Source organism: Botryllus schlosseri, chromosome 1, assembly GCF_051294905.1.
Source record: "Botryllus schlosseri isolate E-star chromosome 1, Bs_hap1, whole genome shotgun sequence".
NCBI classification, from domain to species: domain Eukaryota; kingdom Metazoa; phylum Chordata; class Ascidiacea; order Stolidobranchia; family Styelidae; genus Botryllus; species Botryllus schlosseri.
In genome coordinates, this window is record NC_137236.1 from 40384 (window position 1) to 59034 (window position 18651).

At 41.2% G+C, this 18651-nt stretch overlaps 1 protein-coding gene across 1 annotated transcript in view; it reads left to right on the forward strand.

The window, feature by feature from the left end:
* Positions 1-381: 381 nt before the first annotated feature.
* Positions 382-18651, forward strand: part of LOC145439458 (integrin alpha-1-like) — a 54565-nt gene continuing 36295 nt past the window's right edge. Inside the window, exons 1-3 of the mRNA XM_080316945.1 lie at positions 382-620; positions 2155-2315; positions 3509-3655. Of these exons, the coding sequence (XP_080173071.1) occupies positions 457-620; positions 2155-2315; positions 3509-3655 (472 nt within the window). The 5' untranslated portion in view covers positions 382-456. The remainder of the gene's footprint in view (positions 621-2154; positions 2316-3508; positions 3656-18651) is intronic.

The following is an 18651-nucleotide window of genomic DNA, read 5'->3' on the forward strand; positions in this document are numbered from 1 at the left end:
ATGCAACTGTTGGCGGGCCGGTCAAATTTCGTCCCGGGCCGGATTTGGCCCGCTGGCCGCAAAATATCCAAGTCGCCAAACTAAGCACTGCACAGCACGCACGCTCCCGCATATGTGCAGGTCCCTGTATGCAGTCAGATGACGTATGAACCAACGTTCGTGATTTCTGAAAAAGCGCTTGGTCAAATCGTATCATAGAAGCAAAATCACGTTACAACGTCGTCTGTAGAGTTGGACGTTGATAAAATCAATACGCGTTTTCCTAAATAGAGATAATCGGAAGTCCTTGAACAAATCACATCCTCGCAATCCCTGGAATCACCTCCATATTTATGCCAATTTCGGGATAGTATATAACGGTACGATCACCGCTGTATTGTTACTGTGTCACTGTGAGATTTGGGAGAAACAGAATGACAGCACATCCAGTGAGGCGAAATAAATAATTGCTGTAATATGGCAGATTCGTTCAAAGTCGTCGCCATATTTCTTATTTATCAACTTGCATATGCAATCGCATTTAACCTGATTGTTTCACCGAAGACGTACAGATTCTCACCAGGAAATGAAAAGGATTTCGGATATTCTGTAGCGTTGGCATCGTCTTATGAGCAGAATGGGTAAGTAACCGATTTGGTCGTTCTACGTATATCTCGAAGTTGGCAAATCAAGATTTGGATTTCGACTGGTATCAAATGTAATCGTAACTCAAGCGCAGAGGTGAAATAAAATTTAAAAGTTCGCTATCAAATATGATGACAGAAGGAAGAAATATAGCGTTATGATATTCATTTATCATGCCTGATGAGTCTTATTCACCAACCTTCTGAGGTCGTGAGAGGTAATAAACCTATATTCAAATTCTCGCCCGCTTTTGTTAGTATGTAGAAGGCCCATGCAGCTAGGCTATACGCTGAATTAGACTTGAATGGGTGTGTCAGACTAACTGTGGGACTACAATATCATTCCAAAGGGTTGTTTACAGTGGATGTGTTGATTACCGCGTTGTTGTCGATACCATATGGCAGGTAATTACTCTGATATTAAATATATATGGTTGCGAGGAAATGGAGCGGTCTACATTTACTGCTTATCGTTCATTGCGTAATATGCATATCGGCGTTTGGTTTATATTAGTGGTACGCGTAACACTATAGTGGTACGCGAGAGCTTTTTAGGTGGTACGCGAAGAGTGCTGTGAGTAATATAATACCTAAGATTGGCGAGCTTCTGCACAAGAAAAAGTTGGAATTATCTCATTTTCATAGAAATCGCAGAGGTGATGACCACCAATCGCAGATCATTTGAAAAAGAGAGTAAGGCATTTACCCTTCAAAATCCATCGCAACTCGCAGTGCAGCTATATAACTTCCCGAATACTTCGTACAGTTCTCAAAGCGCACAATAAACCAAACTTTTCAAGACCGACATTTCCTTGTAATTTCGGAGAATAGTAAAGTAACCACAATGTTGGTAATTCGCTTACTTGTACTGATGCTTAAAATGCGACTAGAAAATGGTAAACGTGAGGATAATTAGTATATTTTAAATGTGAATATTCGATATAACCAAACAGAGTTATAATGAGTCGCTTTAACAATACTTTATTTCGAAACGGAGCAGTCAATGCTATGACTTGGAATCGGACTCGAGTCATAATAGCACGACTCAGACTCGACCGTTAATTAGCTGACTTGGACTCGGACTCTACTCGGTGGTGAATTAAAATGACTCAACTTGACTCGAGTCAAAACTATTGAAGTGAGATGGGCTTGTGACTCGGAGCCTTGCGACTTGGTTACAAACCAGAATTTCACCGCCAAATTTTATAGCCAGCGCTCCTCCAATCGCCTATTTAATGGTCAGCGCCCCACGCCCCCTTCATCCTCGCGAGCGACTCCAGAGGCGATCGCGCCCACTTTCGCACCATCCGAGGTTAGGTGTGCGACGTCTCAACTAAATCTACATATGCCTACTTGACTACTTTTCGGACATTCATATTCGACTTCCTCTTAAAGTATTTTAAACATGTCTTGTAAATGTATGCCTTTATACTTGCAACAGAGAAGCACGTTTCGGCGTTAACTCTGTTTCTATGTGAGTAGAAACTGTGATTACATTTACTATCTCTGATGATCATCTGATCTTGTTTAGGGTGTATGTAGGTAGCCCGAACAGCAATGCAGATGAAGAAGAAACGGGAGGTCAAAGAGATGGTTCTGTTTACTATTGCCCGATTCAAGATAAACCTGAAAAGGTCAACGGCCATTGTAGGAACCTCAACCTCATGAACAATAATGACAGCGATGGAAAGGGTGAGTTTTAGAAGATAAGGTATTTTGAGAATCACTAAGAGGGAGGATAAACTTACTTTTCTGTGTGTACAGAGTAATGAAGATAGGACCACGCAGCTTGACTGGTCCTCAGTCATTGAGCCATCGAGTACTCTGACGCATAAGGGTTGATATAATGAAACAAAACACAAATATAAGTGATACCAAGTCACTGCAAACCGGGCAAGAATAAAATTGTCAAGCAATCAAAACCAATCAATTCATAAAATTGAAAATAATGTTTAGTAGCCTACTAGCAGATATGATCACTAAAAAAGTAACACTTCTACTTTTCTGTAATCCACATCAGGCCGTTTTTAGACTCCTTGCACTTCTATTCAACAGTTTCTAAAACAAAATTACCAACAGTTTCGCTACACACTTATATTTGCGCGTTTTGTATTTTGTAAAGTGGTTAATAAATCGTGGGAAGTTTTACATCACTTTTAAAAGTATAACTCATGATCATCGATAGAAATAGTCTTTGTGTCCCGGTATCTGAATATTTTTCCGAACGTGAACATATTTACGTTGTCATTATAGTCATTTTGCCCAAACCGTGAACGTGCACATTTCAATATCAAGTTGATTAACTATACTGAAAGTGTGATACGCTTCTGCCAAGATGTGAAACTATTTTTATGATTACTTCTGAGACTTCTCGCTTTTGGTATATTTCTCGTATTTGAATAAAAAATCGTGGTATTAGTTCTATTTCTATTTCTATTTTAATAACAATCCTGACTGTAGCCTATATCCAGTACTATAACGTTGCATATATAGTACACACATTGTGTTACACAGTATCCAAGGGCCTCTTCTAGTAATGGAAGATGTTTCATCCAACCTCCATAGTGGAGTCCACATCCATCAGTATCACATGATAGGTCCCCAAGAAAATTTGTGTGATATTGTGTTTTTCTATGTAACCTCAAACTAGGCTAAAGTCAAGATATCGTTGCGATCTAAAATGTTCAGTCCGACTGTGGATTTACATTAAGCCCACCTCAATTTAACAGCTTAATTTTAAATGAAACCATTGTGTATTGCATATTAAACTTAGACATTGCTTATCTCTACCAAGTTGGAAAGTTCAGAAATCTATGACCGGCGAGATGACGCTGGCGTGCCACAGTATGGGAGCCAATGATCTAACTATCCCGAATTATTCCCAGCTAATCACTCCACGTTGCTGAGTGTTGACTTCGAAGGATATCAACCATTGAAGCAGATGATTGATATAGATGATTTCAACTGGACTGAACACCAAGGAGAGACACAGACACATAATACGGGGCCGCATTTCGATCACACGTACGCAGGTGAAAAAGGATTCCGTATAATTGGTTTTGCTATCACCCGTGGGGCGTACACAAGGCTCTCGATTGGAGATTCGGGTCTTCGGGGTATTTTGAGAAACAATATATATCTCTATCCAAGATGGTCAACATTAGAATTGCGATCCTCGAATCGTTTCTAGGACAGTATAAGAAAATAACCTCCTACCAAATCAAGCCCTGTGTCAGTATCCAAATTTTATTATATATAGTATTTTGTATGGTGGAAAACGTCAATGCCGTACGTAAATGGTCACTCAGCCAATATGAATAGGATGTTGTATATTTTCGCCTTGATATTTTTTCGGAACACACACCCACTCAAAATATACATACACAATATGTTCATATAATATATAGTCGCAATGAAATGAAACTGAGTTTTGTCCAGTTTTCAAATTTTGAAGGTCAGTTTTCTAAACTTGAAAATAATCAAGGTTTTGAAAATTTGTCAATTTCTTTGGCCATGCCTTGGCCATGGTTATGTCTGTCTCATTAAATCAACATTAATCTGGGCTAATACTTGGCTGAAAGAAGATGAAAACTTGAAGTAAAGTCAATTTTCTCGAAATGTAATATGGTCATCGGACAATGGACATAGGTCACTTTGATTCCACTGCGACGATAAATGCATACCATGAGTGCATGGTGTGTAGGATGTCACTGGACAAGGAATGGTGCAGCACCTTGTAAGCATTCTAAGTTTTGTATACCACGCCTCCATGGTATCCCGGTACGTTAACTGTAGTTTGACCTCATCTGGTCATACACAAGCTCCAGTTAATGACAGCCGAACTGCGCTTCACAACTAGGTGATCTATCTATGAAGGAGTGTGTAATAGCAAGTTCCTAAACTAAAAACATCACGATGCAAATGTGTCTTAATCGTATTGTATGTGACGTTAAGACGTATTTTTTTCGGCGCACCTTCATTGACGCTTTTCTCATCATCGATCAACAGACCGTTTGCTATATCGTACTCACGTTACGCTTCTAATCGTAATATCACTTTAATAGTAACACAGATACAATACATCAACTAGTTTTCCCATTTAGGCCCTCGCACATGCGTATATGTAGGCTTACCATATTTTGGAAATCTAAAAGGGGGACACTTTTTCAGAAATTTAGGACTTGCAAAACCGGAGAAGAATTCTCAAAAACCGGCCAATTTTTCCCACTTTGTGATCGGTCATCTTTCCGCTCAGATCTCAAAATACCGTTTTTCTCTACACATTGCCAGGTGGATGACATATCACTCGCAATTTGCTCTAAATCTGACCTAAATTTTCAAAAAAGTAAGCCTATACCTTACGGCCTTAAAAAGCGGGACGTTTGGCTGACTGGTCGGGACGCCGGGACAAGACGTTAAAAAGCGGGACTGTCCCGCCTAAAACGGGACGTATGGTAAGCCTACGTATATGTACGCTGCAACTTGAGCTATTCTCATCCATATTTATCAATCATGTAACCCGCAGTGGCGGCTCGTCCTATAGGGCAACTGGGGCATTGCCCCACCTAAAATTCTGTTCAATAACCATTCTTTACCATTTATAGACGCATAACAATCTATATGTACCGAAATCCCAGCGAAAATCGTAACTTCTTGTCCTTTCGCTTGTAAATGCCCATGTATAGCGAAGTCTCTGCGAAAATCGAATTCTCTTCGTTTTTTCGCTTTGCGAATGCCTAGCCGGGGCATGCCCCGGTAGCGCACATAACAAGCTTTCACTGCCTATTCTCTCAAAGCCGCGCGCAATAAAGAAACAGTGATTTACTCTCTCCTATTCATAAAATTACCGAGCAGGTAGGGCAACATAGCATGGTTGCCCCTAAGGTGTGATGTAACAATTGTATCTATATCTGAACTCGGTTACCGTTATATGCGTTTAGTCGACCTTTGCTGGATAGGTCGATTTTGATGGTGTTTCACACCATGATAATTCTTGAAACTTGGTATGTCATGTCGTGATGGTGGTATTTAACACTGTCCTAAGTTCTACTCAAAGTTTAGGGTAGTAATTCCGTTTCCAAAGTTGAGTGTGTGCTGATCCGTCATGTATCGCAAACAGATTTTACTCAAAAGCTGGTATTGGTATCCATTGATTTTGACGATGTTCCATACCGAGATCGGTCATGACATTTGGTACGGTAAGTCTTAATGTTAGTATCCAACGCTGTACCAAGTTTCAAGTTTGACACTGAACTATGTTAATGGTAATTTCGTTTCTTAAGTCGAGTGAGAGCTTACTCGTCATTTATCGCAAACATATTTTACGCAAAGCCGGTATTGGTCTCCATTGATTTTAACGATGCTCCTTAGCTAGATCCATCATGAGCTTTTACATGGTATGTCTTGATTTTAGTATCGAACGCTGTGCCAAGTCTCAAGGTTGTCACTCAATGATTAGGGCAGCAATTTCGTTATCAAGGTCGAGTATGGCAGAGATTTGCGCTGATCTGACACTTAGCCTACCTAACGCATTGCAGATTTCACGCAAAAGCCGGTGTATCTGTGTTAACGCTAACTGTGTTCCATACTGAGATAGGTGATGAGATGATGATATCATGAAACAGTTTATTAACATCCTCGGTTTGCATTCAAATATTTAGTTTTATTTTATATTCTCCAATGTCAATTTCATCGTGAAATTGTGGCCTTCAGGCCATTTGCTCACAATTACAACCCCTGTCAAGCGCGATAGCTGTTTCGTTTTCGATGGCGGCTAACAGCAGCTGATCGCTTGATCAGCCTATTCCTCAGTAAATTTTAGGCAAAATTCGGTGTTGGTCTGTTCGTATTGGTTTTGACAGTGTGCCATACCGAAAACGGTCATGATGAGGCTGCTTCTCGATGATTTCATGTAACAGTGTACCTAGTTTTCGGCTTTCATTCATGTATTTATTCGATAATATATTTTCCGACGGCGATTTTGCAGCAGACATATAGACACTATAGACCGTAAGCCGTATGTGTCGTGTGACAGTCTCCAGCCTCAAGGCCAAAATCTCTCAAGCTGTACCGGGACCGAATTTCCGAGGCTGCTATCCGTAGTTCTTCAGAATGATATTTTGGATTCAATATGACATGTCCTATCTATGAGATAACAATTGCGTATGTGTCCGAACTCAATGACCTTTCCAGTTAGGCTTACGCAATCTCTCGAGTTATAGTCATTTCTATTTCTGCAGATAATTAGTCAGGTATAGTGCGAACTAGTGCTGGGCAAAATCGAGTACCTGGATGATTCGATTCTGAATCACGTAATATGCTTCGAGTCGAGTCGAGTAATCGAGTATCACTCAGTACGACGTCATAACAGAATGTAATACTTGAAGTTCAAATATTTACCATTTATGCCACCACAAAAAATATATTTTCTGTTATCCATCTCATAAAAGATACTTTGGTATTTTTTCGACCATACCGATTTCATTGCACTTGGTGACAATGTTGTGGGATAATCATGACTTCGTAAATGTGCTACGTCCAGTAACCTTCGTAGCTTTGTATTATATGTTACGTATGCTACGATACCACCCATCAAGGTTTCAGGGCTTCTATAGTATCGAAACTATAATTCTCGTTGATAAATTAACTTTCAGTGGCGAGGTGCGTATTATTTCAGTACTCGAAAAAAATCGCCTTTTACTACTCGACTCGAATAATTAAAATTAATACTCGAATCATTGTGCCCGGCCCTAGTGCGAACATGAACCGTGTCGAATCTTTGTTCCGTACGCCGTTTACGCAGTTACCACACTTCAAGTCACAGCTGGATTCAATCTCTACAGAATTATACCATCCATGTCTGACATACGCAGCGGGTCGACTCGCGGTTATGTCTGTATAATGGTTTATTTTAATTAAGCCCTCGGCGTGTGTCATAAAATGCCGCATAGATTTTCTTAAACGAACCACAAAGTTACAACAACCGGCAGAAATTTCGCTACACTGACCTGAAACGTTTCGTCTTACTCTAGACCAGGGGTCACCAACCCGGTGCCCGCGGGCACCAGGTAGCCCGCGAGGTCCAGATGTGGTGCCCGCGAGCCTGTTCTGAAAATAGATCGAATAGTAGCATTTGCCAATATTCGTCAGATTATCACCAGTGAGCTTTTAAATAGATAAATTGAGTGATTTAGCTATTGTTGTTTAAATCATACTATAACATGTGACTTGGAAATGACAATACATATATATAAACACTTAAAATGATGATAGCAAATATCCCCAATTACAACCAGTAATATACCAACATGTAGCCTAATCGAATCACAAGATATCGAAGACTGAGCACTGAGCACTACCTAAACAGGCGACATATGGCGGAATGCTATCCACGGTCTTCTTGAAATGTCGGTGGTGAAGCTGGACAGTGGACATCCAGAACAATGACACATGAGCAAATGGCATTACTATTCGGTAGCAGATAGCCGTGTTTCTCCTTTTCTGTAATAGTTGTCACTGCCCGGTATAATGCTCGACAAGTGGATTCGCTTGTCAATCAAATCCTTTCGAGACTCTTTGGCAACATATACTTACCAAGGTCATTCTGACTTAACAATGCCCCAATCCCGAAGCCGGCGATCGCAACGCTGACAAAGCCGGCACAGCTCGTGTGATACTATAGATCAGTGGTTCTCAACCTTTTTCACCTCGCGGACCGGTAAAATTTCAAAAAATGTCTGGCGGACCGGTGAACTTTGAAAATTGAAATGAAGCCAGAATGTAAAGTATGCAACTGTTTTTTTGCAATTATATGGTGCTAAAGAGTGACATTTAAAGGGTTTTGATCGTAATTGAATATCTTCATGACGCCATCCATGTGATTTTATGGTAGTCAGTCTCCAGAGTCGAGGTAAAATTGCCTTATCCAGTTGAACGTGCTACCGCCGAGAGTCGTTTACAGTCTTTCGCGCCAAAGGCTGCGAGTTTAACCGACCACGCCAACTCGAACCAAGCACCTTGTCGGGCTACCTTGCTCATTGCCCACTGCCACCAGACGCATAGGCTACTCTGGCAACTACGAATACAATGCGTGCCGCAAGAAAACACCTTGCAGCAAACTATACCGGTTATCCGGAAATCCGGGCCACAAAAGCACTTCGTTAGCCAACCCCCAGAAACGTTGATCTTGGACCCCCACAGGGCGATAATCCAAACTTCCGGGGCTTCGCCCCCAGACCCTGCAGTTGGGGGTGTGTTTTCACCTGTACTTGTGAGCACATTCATTCTACTCAGTGTAAGCAGAGAGTTTATCCTGCTTAATTGCGCTAACAGCGAAAATTATCGATCATTCATGACTGAATCGGTTTTCTCGGTGAGGAATTTTGGCACACCTTTCAGAGTCCCATGTTAGCCCAAACTTCATAATGGGCTGGTACGTCGTGGCATGGTAATGGCTGACGCCGAAATGGCTATTTCTATAAACCATGCGTATTTCTCGTAGAAGGGCACCTAATATAAGCAAGACATTTAGTGATACTAAATCGCGTAAAGCGCGAAAAGAAATTGAAAATGTTTGGAAAACTTTCAGAAAAATACGCTATGATTTATGTTCATTTGTAAAATAATCATGGGCTCTTTTCAATGGGCCCCTCTCCAATTGGGTTTGGGTGCCCCAGTTACGGTCCTGCACAAAATGAATGAATCGAAAACGAATGATCGCGCAAACTGCGCTGTTTAGCGATGAGTCAGCTCATATCTGTTCTGTATACTTGTCGCCCACATGTCGTCAAATGACACTCCTTGAACTTTAAGTCAAATTGAACATGTTTCCAGTCCTAATGTTACCTCATGAAGTTCTGAATAATTTTAAAATTTGATAATTTATTTATTTTATTAATGGACAAGCCTTCAACATTGCATCTTGAAATTAAGGTATAAAATTGTGATATACCTGGCGGACCGGCAGGAATGTCGTCGCGGACCGGCAACGGTCCGCGGACCGGCGGTTGAGAACCACTGCTATAGATAACTAAGGTGTAAACCTTAGCGGTGCCTTGTTGACACGGAAAAGTACAGTGGTGTATGCGCAGCAGCTATGAAGGTTGCAAGCATGTTTGGTTTAACTTATCGTTGTGAATCGGTCTTCTCGGACATGACCTTTATCAAAAACAAGCACAGAACACGCCTCACTGATGCACATCTGGAAGACTCACTCAGAGTAGCAGTTTCAAGTTACATACCAGAGTACAGCGCAATAGCTGATAACATGCAATGCCAGCCTTCCCACTGACTGATATAAATAGAGATAACAAGATGTCCACTGTCCAGTCCAAAGTTGACTTGATTTGAGTTGACTGTTGCATTATTTATACAAATAGGTGCTATGGTGCTAAGTAATTCATAATTTCTTAATAAATGCCAGTGAAGAGCTAGTTGAAATGAGATGTTTTGATTTTACAAGACTGTCTTGGAAAGAAGTCTTACTGCAATGTGATTACTGCCCTATGAATATCGAAGTGGAAATTCAGGAGGGTAAACGGCAGGAGTAAATGGTGCCCTTTGCATCAATCATTATCAAAAAGTAGCTCTCGGGTGCAAAAAGGTTGGTGACCCCTGCTCTAGACTTCTCATACCGCCGTGATTACGATGAAGTCTTATCCGGCCAATAATATGTTTGCGGAATGCCAGGTGACAGACCCTGCCCCAATTCACCCTGCCAAATTTTGATCTAGGCAATATAAAAACGTCAAAGGAAATAATGCCAGTTCGGTATCATAAAGAATAACTTGGTAATTCTCGGGTATATCTATTTAATACCGTTTTGTCACGATGCTGTTGGTCGATCAATATACATCACAGAAATGTCGTTTCAATGTACAATAAAAGATTGTGCCATAGCTACTGCAGCATATATTTTAGATGCTGCAATTGGATTTAGTTTAGCAATCCTTAACAAGGGATATATGGAGCCCTTGGAGGTACGAAGCACCATGCAATATCAATATACAATGGAATCTTTTCTGGGCATATTCAATCAACTCGAAGAGTTTCTTCACGATGCACGCGATTTCTTGTCAATGGATTTCGTGATTTTAATAATAGTAACCAAACAAGTTCAAACATACGCATGAATTGAATATGAGAGCACGGTACAATATTAATACTGGTATCGCTTCAGACTGTTGGGATGCATTAGTGCAGCTGGGAGCTGTGCAATCAGCTTGTGGCGGTTGTTATTGTTTTGTTATTCATGGTGATTCGATTGGTATGGCCATTTACGCCAGGCCGATATTTCCTATAATGATTCCTGATATGCCGACTCATAGCACGATTCACCTTCGTTGTACGCTTTTTTCGTAAATACCTTTTTATGGCAATGGGCGTATCACTGCGGTACTCGAAAATAATCGTCGCTCAATACTTGACTTGACAGTCGAACACTTCCTGCTATAGTATGCCCAATCCACGCCAACGAAATGGAATAGTTTGAAAATGTAGCCAGGGGGGATCTTGTCGATATGGCAGTGCGGGTCTTATTACCATACACAATTAACCTACCATTGAATTCCTATTTGTCACCCAATCAGTTCAGTTTAACGGATAGCCAAGTTCGAACTGGCATGGTGCATAGGATCATAGTAAGCCCTATTAGCCCCATTCACAGCAACAAGAACAACAACAACAACAACTATTTGCAGATTCACGAATGAATTAATAATAATAGTTTCGCGTATCACTATCAAATATTTATCTTTTCTCAGCCCTTGTGATCAGATTCGTCGGTAGATTTGATGGAGGGTGCGTTTTCTAAAGTTTCTAGGGCAAATTCTGAACAATGTGGCTTCTTCTAGTTAGTGCTCTTCAACCGGGGTTGCCGTACACCCTAGGATGTACCAGAATTTGCAACGGGTGTACCACTCGAATGGGGTGTACAGGGGTGTACCAGATCCGAATTACAATGAGCCGATGGCTAGCTATCGCAAAGGCAGGTTTATGGGTCAGTACAGGTTGACGCACAGGTTAATGAGCAATATGATACGATGTTATCTCAAGTGTTAAGGCCTCTGCACACTGACCTCGCGACGCAACATCGCGAGTTGCGCGTTGCGAGTTGCGAGTCGCAAGTCGCGAAGCAATGCACACTGGTCCCGGCAGTGCCCACAAGCGGCAACTACAGCTCTTGCGCGTTCTGTCCGAAGTCTCGCAAAGGATACACTTTGCACAGCTCCCGATAGATCGCAAAATGAATATTTCAATGGGTATACATGGGTTTGTTAATGAATAAGATGACGTCTTATACGCACACTTTTCCATTAACGAACCAATATCATATTTCAATGCTGAAAACGCATAATCTGGGTGACCCAGTTAAAGGCGCTATTTCCGGTTGCCGATCCAAATTTCTGAAGTTCTAGCTGTAGCCTATTATGCTACAGACACCAAGCCTTTCTGTATTCCACTGCCTCAGTGACTGCATCGACTGTCAAGCACTCATACATTAATTTCTCGGTATGATATAGAACAGGGGTTCTCAACTTCCCTCGTATAACGGGCCGCATTTTCACACTAAAAGACGCCGCGGGCCGCAGAACATTATCACCATGTATTTGCGAACCACTACTAAATTTAGGCTACTGTAGCCTATTTACCAGTCTTATACGGGAATTTAGTACATTTTTATGCATTCTAAAGCATTAATGGAGAGTGTTCGTAAGTTTGCAGTTGCTGTTTTTTGTTAGGATATCTATCTTCAAGTGGCGCAAGTAAATCCCTTCATGGAGCGTACATTCTATTCGTTGCCATGTTGGTATATGTACCCTTCAAACCCTTCCACCAGAGAACCGAACTCGCTGTTTCAATGCGTGAGCGAGCAAGTATTAAAATTACGGTGACATTTTCGTTACAGAGGTTATTATCACTTTGAGCTCTCAGTGATATGAGAAGAAGTCAGACTTTCGGGGACATTTGTGAGCAAACCAATCAACTCTTCTCCTTTCCTTCCATGGCTGGAGCCCTACACCAGTAGTTACAGAAGCCAGCTTTTTCAAATTTATGTTTTTCACTGGACTCCTTCCCACGTTTGCCCCGTCAGCATTTCCTCTGGAAATATGTCCAATCTGATAAAACACACCTGGATAATTTGCTATGCAATGTGTGTGCACTGTGTGCAGTCGATGGATTCGTCCAATGCTAGGCGCTATAGTAGTCTATGAGTGGCAACGTACTGTGTTTCAAAACATGCGATTAAGATCGACTGAGATAGCTGTTACTCTTCTGGTGACTGTTGAATCAGACAACTGTAGCAGTGTAGCCTCGAAATTTATCAGGTGATGTTGGACTTGCTGCTAAGTTCCGGAAACAGCGAATATTCGCACAGTAGGCCTACGTTAAATTTTTATTGAATTCACACATTCTCTAGCAGACTCTTCGGTTTATTGATAATCAAATCAATTTTGAACAATGCGTCTGTCACGTCGTCGGCAATTTTAAAAATGCCTCGAAACATGGATTGCTGGGCTTGAAATCAAGCTAACTGTATAACTCCAGATGAAACTATAGTGCTATCATTTCAAGCTTCTAGGCTTTGTTACAACAAATGTTCTTCGACAAATGTGACACATCGGTCTTCCATAACAATACTGTACCAGTAGTAATTTCGTTCATATTGAAAGATGTCGCGGGCCGCAAAAGAATCGTCTGCGGGCCGCATGCGGCCCGCGGGCCGCGGGTTGAGAACCCATGATATAGAACAACATTCAAATGCCTTATAATTTTATTGTAAATGAATTAAGTCTTAACAATATTCAAATATAACTCTGGGATTCTTTCCTTTTCAATCTTCGATTCGCCCTCAGGTATCAAGCATGGAAACTGACCTTAGGCCCGGTTGATTCATTCTCCATAATGATGCATAATAGTCCATTTCTGACTTATAATATTAGCCACTACAATTCGTACCGAAGTCTGATAAAGAGGAGAATAGACGAAATCTAACATCAAGAGTTACACTGCTGCTCCCTAGTCAAAGAGATTTTCAGACGTCGTGTACTGAGATGTACCGGTATCTGACATATACATCAGTGAAACCATGACATACCACGATTATATGTACCTGCTAACCCAGTTTCTAACCAATGTACACTGTACAGGTTAAAATGAATCAGACAAGGTATATATCTAATAAATCCACCTGTAGACATACAATGACTGAGAGTTTCGCGGTATCGGTACTGCCGTGAGTGCCGGGGCTGTTTGGCCTTTGGTAATTACCAAGTACCGGTACTGCTTACAGTAGAATGCTCTCTTGCAGTCAAGCTTTTAGTTTTAAAAGTTTTAAAATGACCTCGAATCAGTCTAAATTCAATGAGGAAACAATTATAGATGCCAAAACACGCAATACCCGGACAAACTATTGCGGTGACATAGAGCTAACGATCAGTAACTGCTGACCAGTCGCTCGCAACTCGCGACAAAGTTGAAAATTTTCAACTTTGTCGCGGAGTTGCGCAACCCTGTCGCAGACGGCATGTTGCGAGTTGCCAGCGACTCCGGTCTGCATGGTCCAGTCGCAGACAGGCGCGATTCTCTCGTTTTATCGGGTCGCGAGCTCAGTGTGCAGAGGCCTTAATACTGTACACCGCTTGATCGTGTCATAAGCAAATATTTCTCCTATTCATTTAGCCGTCGGCAATAGACCGATGGTTCCGTTTGGTGTTGGAAAGTATGCAGTTAACAAACATGTGTTCGGCTAGTCATTTGTCTTTTAGTGATTTTTGAAGAAACCGCCGCGATAGCTCAAACTCCTTGAATCGGTACTTCCTACCTGACGTTGATAAATACCGCAATGCACATGAATGGAGCCAGCCAGGGTCGAAACAGCTTCCATGCTGAAATCGAAACCCTTTTGTTTTAAAATGCCGATTTTATGTCCAATATTTCTACATACATTTGCAATTTAGTATTTTGGTATTAGTGATGCAAATTAGCGACAATAGACTGTGTATAGCGGCATACGATCTGAGGTTACTGACATCTCTTGCAGCCCATGTGCTACTATCGACTGTGTTGTGTATAGTGTGGCGCAGCCCTGATACGCAGTAGGCTGGTGCGCCTGCTATCATCGCTGATCTGAATTACCGCTTCTGCAGCAGTAGCTTTCCTACTCTCTCCCCAATGCTGTTACATTTAGGTTGATTATCGTTCGTAATGCCATGCTGTTTTTGGGCTGACACGAAATCAATTCCAATTTGCGTGGCGGGCGGCCTAACTGGCTGCGCATAGACTCTGTGAACAAATACTATTTTATTCATATCCAACTTTTTTGACGGCAATAACTCCGCTTCTACTGGTTGGAATTGAACCAAATTTGAAGAACATCGTTTTTATAGACAACCTAATACTTTCATGGGGTGAACAGAAAAATTTAAAGTTTTTAGTTATTTATTTTTATATAATAAATAGAAACTTTCTTCTCCCGTAGCAATGCGGATACCGGTTGGAATTGAACTAAATTTGGAGTGTAGGCTTAAGTTAGTTAACCTAACAATTTTATCAAGTAGCCAGTACGATTTGAGAAAAAAAGTCATTTTTGAAGACCCCTAATGAACAGGGGTGTACGAGTTTTGAGCAAACGTTAAAAGGGTGTACCACGTCGAAAAAGGTTGAAGAGCACTGTAATCTAGTTGACCAATTCGCATTAGTCACTTTGTTGCATTCTGTTATTTCTTGACCTCTCGTAAGGATTGTCGGTAAGATATTGGAATCGCCAAAACGCACCAGAAACAAACTTTTAACTGAGGAGCACGCGATTCAAAGTTGATATTTCTATATAGTATGCATCATTTTCCTCTGCTGTTCGCATATGTATTTTGGGGCTCCGATTGTAAAGGGCGCCATTATATGAAGATGGAAAAACGAAGTCGCTTTGAATCGCGGCTAGCGCGAAGAAAATTTCCAGATCAATTAAAATCTCTCAATAATGAGGGAGTCAATTCGTAAATTCAATTTGCATGTCGACGGCCGCCAACACATACTAATTCAATTGCGTGTTGACGGCCGCAGAAATTTGCTTTCATACGGCTTCCCCTGATTTACAACAACTCTACTATGTACGCCTACGCTTTACATATAATATATATTCATTAGTGATTTTCATAACATTCAAGTGCTCACTAGCGATGGTGGCGAAGTTGACCTGACTTATATCAAGGCACCCTGCATGCTTATCAATTAGGTGAAGCGCGTAAAATGCTCTGCCCGCTGCTTTGATGAACGGCTCAATGCCGTCTGTCTGCCGTAACTCTGACACCTCATTAGATTTATACAGTATGTCGTGGCGCGATGCACACATAGGCTTGCATAAAAACAAAGGGTGTTTTATCAAACTTTGTTCAAAACATGTTTTAAACAGGGTTTCGAACAAAGGACTTAAAATGAAAAAAATTGTGTTTATTAGGTTGTAATATTATGCAATAATTGTGTAAATACTTTCCAAAAACATGTGGTCGTGTTCAGGGCTTTGGAGCAGCCGTAAATTTAAACTGCTCCAGCTCCGGCTCCGGAGCTTTCTTCTATCATACATTACCTCCGGCTCCAGCTCCGGAGTCGCATTATTACCACTTCTCCGGCTCCAGCTCCGGCTCCGGCTCTGAAATTATCGAATGGGCCTATATATATCAGGGGTGGCCAACCCGTGGGCCGAATGTGGCCCGCGAGGTAATTTCCTATTATATTATCGAAAATGAATTGCTCAGATTGTGAACTTGCAATGTCAACCAAAAATTACAAGTCTGGCTGCGACACTTGGGATGTTGATGACGAAAATATCAGTTCTGACGCATTGGCAGATCCAGCGTACAGTCACTTTTCCAGTAAATCGTCGTACATTACAATAAACTAAAATGGTAGTGAAATTTTTCTTCACGCTTCGCGTGTTTAATTGTCACACGACTTCTTGCTTGGTAGACTAACCCCTATTGAAAATGAAAATAAACGCCTAATTTATCCGATTGAGTCTAACTGCATTCGCAATTACGGGAGAAAGTCTTTTCGTGTTTGCGCTCGCATGAAGATCGTCGACGGTGAAATGTAGGCACAAAATGATTGTTGCATATTATCGGAGACCTTCGATATCGAAGTGGCCAGACGGCGAAAAGTCGTGTCCTTGCAAACTGAGACTAGCCGGCGGTATACAGTAGACCCGCAATATACTCAAGTAATAATATTATTGACCTAGTTTATTTATTAACTTTGAAAATTTTACCCGCTTGGCGCGGCTACTGGACCGCGCGCTCATTCGTCAATTTCATGTGCCCCTTTAGCCAAAAAGGTTGGCCATTCGTGGTCGATATAGATTATATTAATCTATTCATATGTTAGTTATCTTATAGTAATCTAGAGTCTGACAGCCGTCAGTAACACCCGATGTCGCAACGAAGACTGAGGTGCCGCCGTGCCGGCTTGTGACCTCATAATGAATACTTGTCAATTGTTGATAACATTAATGTTGCAATAGAACGCACTTTACTCTATGCCATTGCTGTGCACAGCATTAAAATTCAGGCCTGCTGTTCAATAATGATAAATCAGCAGATGTGGTTGTTGCATTAATAATAGCATCTTATGAAATACGTCGGAGCCGGAGCTACTCCTCAAATAACGGGCTCCAGCTCCGGCTCCGGCTGAATTTTATGTGGAGCTCCGGCTCCGGTTCCGGCTCCAGTGAAAATGCATAGCTCCGGGGCTCCGGCTCCGGCTCCAAAGCCCTGGTTGTGTTGCATGAGCCTACGGACAATTATCACTCGATATAGCCGACGTATATCGATATGGGATTGTTGGAACCCTGAAAATAGTCGGTTCAACAGAAATAGTACATATATTTCGTCGAAGGAGCTATATTTACCCCATGTTTTCAATTGTAAATGTCAATCCACTGTGACGTCACAAATGATACTCTTGACGTTATGACTTGAAAAAAATAAAAAAATAAAAACATGTTTTAAATAAGGGCCTTGTTTTAAGTAAGTTTGCTTTAAATAGATTTTTGTTTTAAATGCAATCCTATCCACACAACTTGAGGTCAAAACAAATTGAATCAGCACAGATAGTTCATGGTAAAGCTGCGCAGATCGTTGGTTTTAAATCGCCGTTATAACACTTTTATGTCATTTAATGAGAACAGCAAAGTGTCAAAAATCAAGACCATATCTCAGGGTAAACTCATAGTACCTCGATAAAGCTAGAGGTTACCGACCACTGATGTCGGGTTAATATCGTTCGCTAAAAAGCGAGTCGACACGTGCTGATTAATTTGGCGAATCAATTACCGCCATCGGCTGGGCGCTTCTCTTCCATATCTAATAGTCTTAAGGTTGCAGCTTATTGAAATTGAAGTTGCATGTACTTGTACGTTTGTACATGCTATGTATTAAACTCTCTGTTTAATAAACGCTGTAATATAACGCTGTTATAATTAAGCCTGGAATAGACGATCCGTACGGAGCGCATGCGTTTAGTGGGATTGGTGAGATAGTGAGATTGCGTCATCGTAAGGGTAGTAAACAACATGCGCTCAGCCGTGACTTTCACGTTCGATGATCATCACCTGCACAGTACACAGTTGGGATTGTAGGGAATATTCACAAATGTTTATTGAGCCTGACATTATTGTCGCTTTGGTGTTTGAGATTGAGGGTATATTGGTTTAGATTTAGAAGTATGCCCCGTTTCAAAAAAGTTTAAATGTAGGTTAAAATCTCAAGCCTTAGGAAGAACAATGCTAAACTTTTAGGTGTTCTGGCTGACTTTATGTCTTCCCCCGTTGGATTCTGAATGTTGATGTGTACAATGCCGAGCATGGAAAGACTCGTCATACTTTACATATCTTCAAGTCCATATCACAGAATAATATCACGCCAAATTGTGTTCATGGCTACCTTGTTATAGTAGTCTGGATTGGTGTGATTGTACAGCTCTATACACAGCGGCAATTAGATTCTCGTCTTCTATATTATTCATTTTGTTTTGCAAC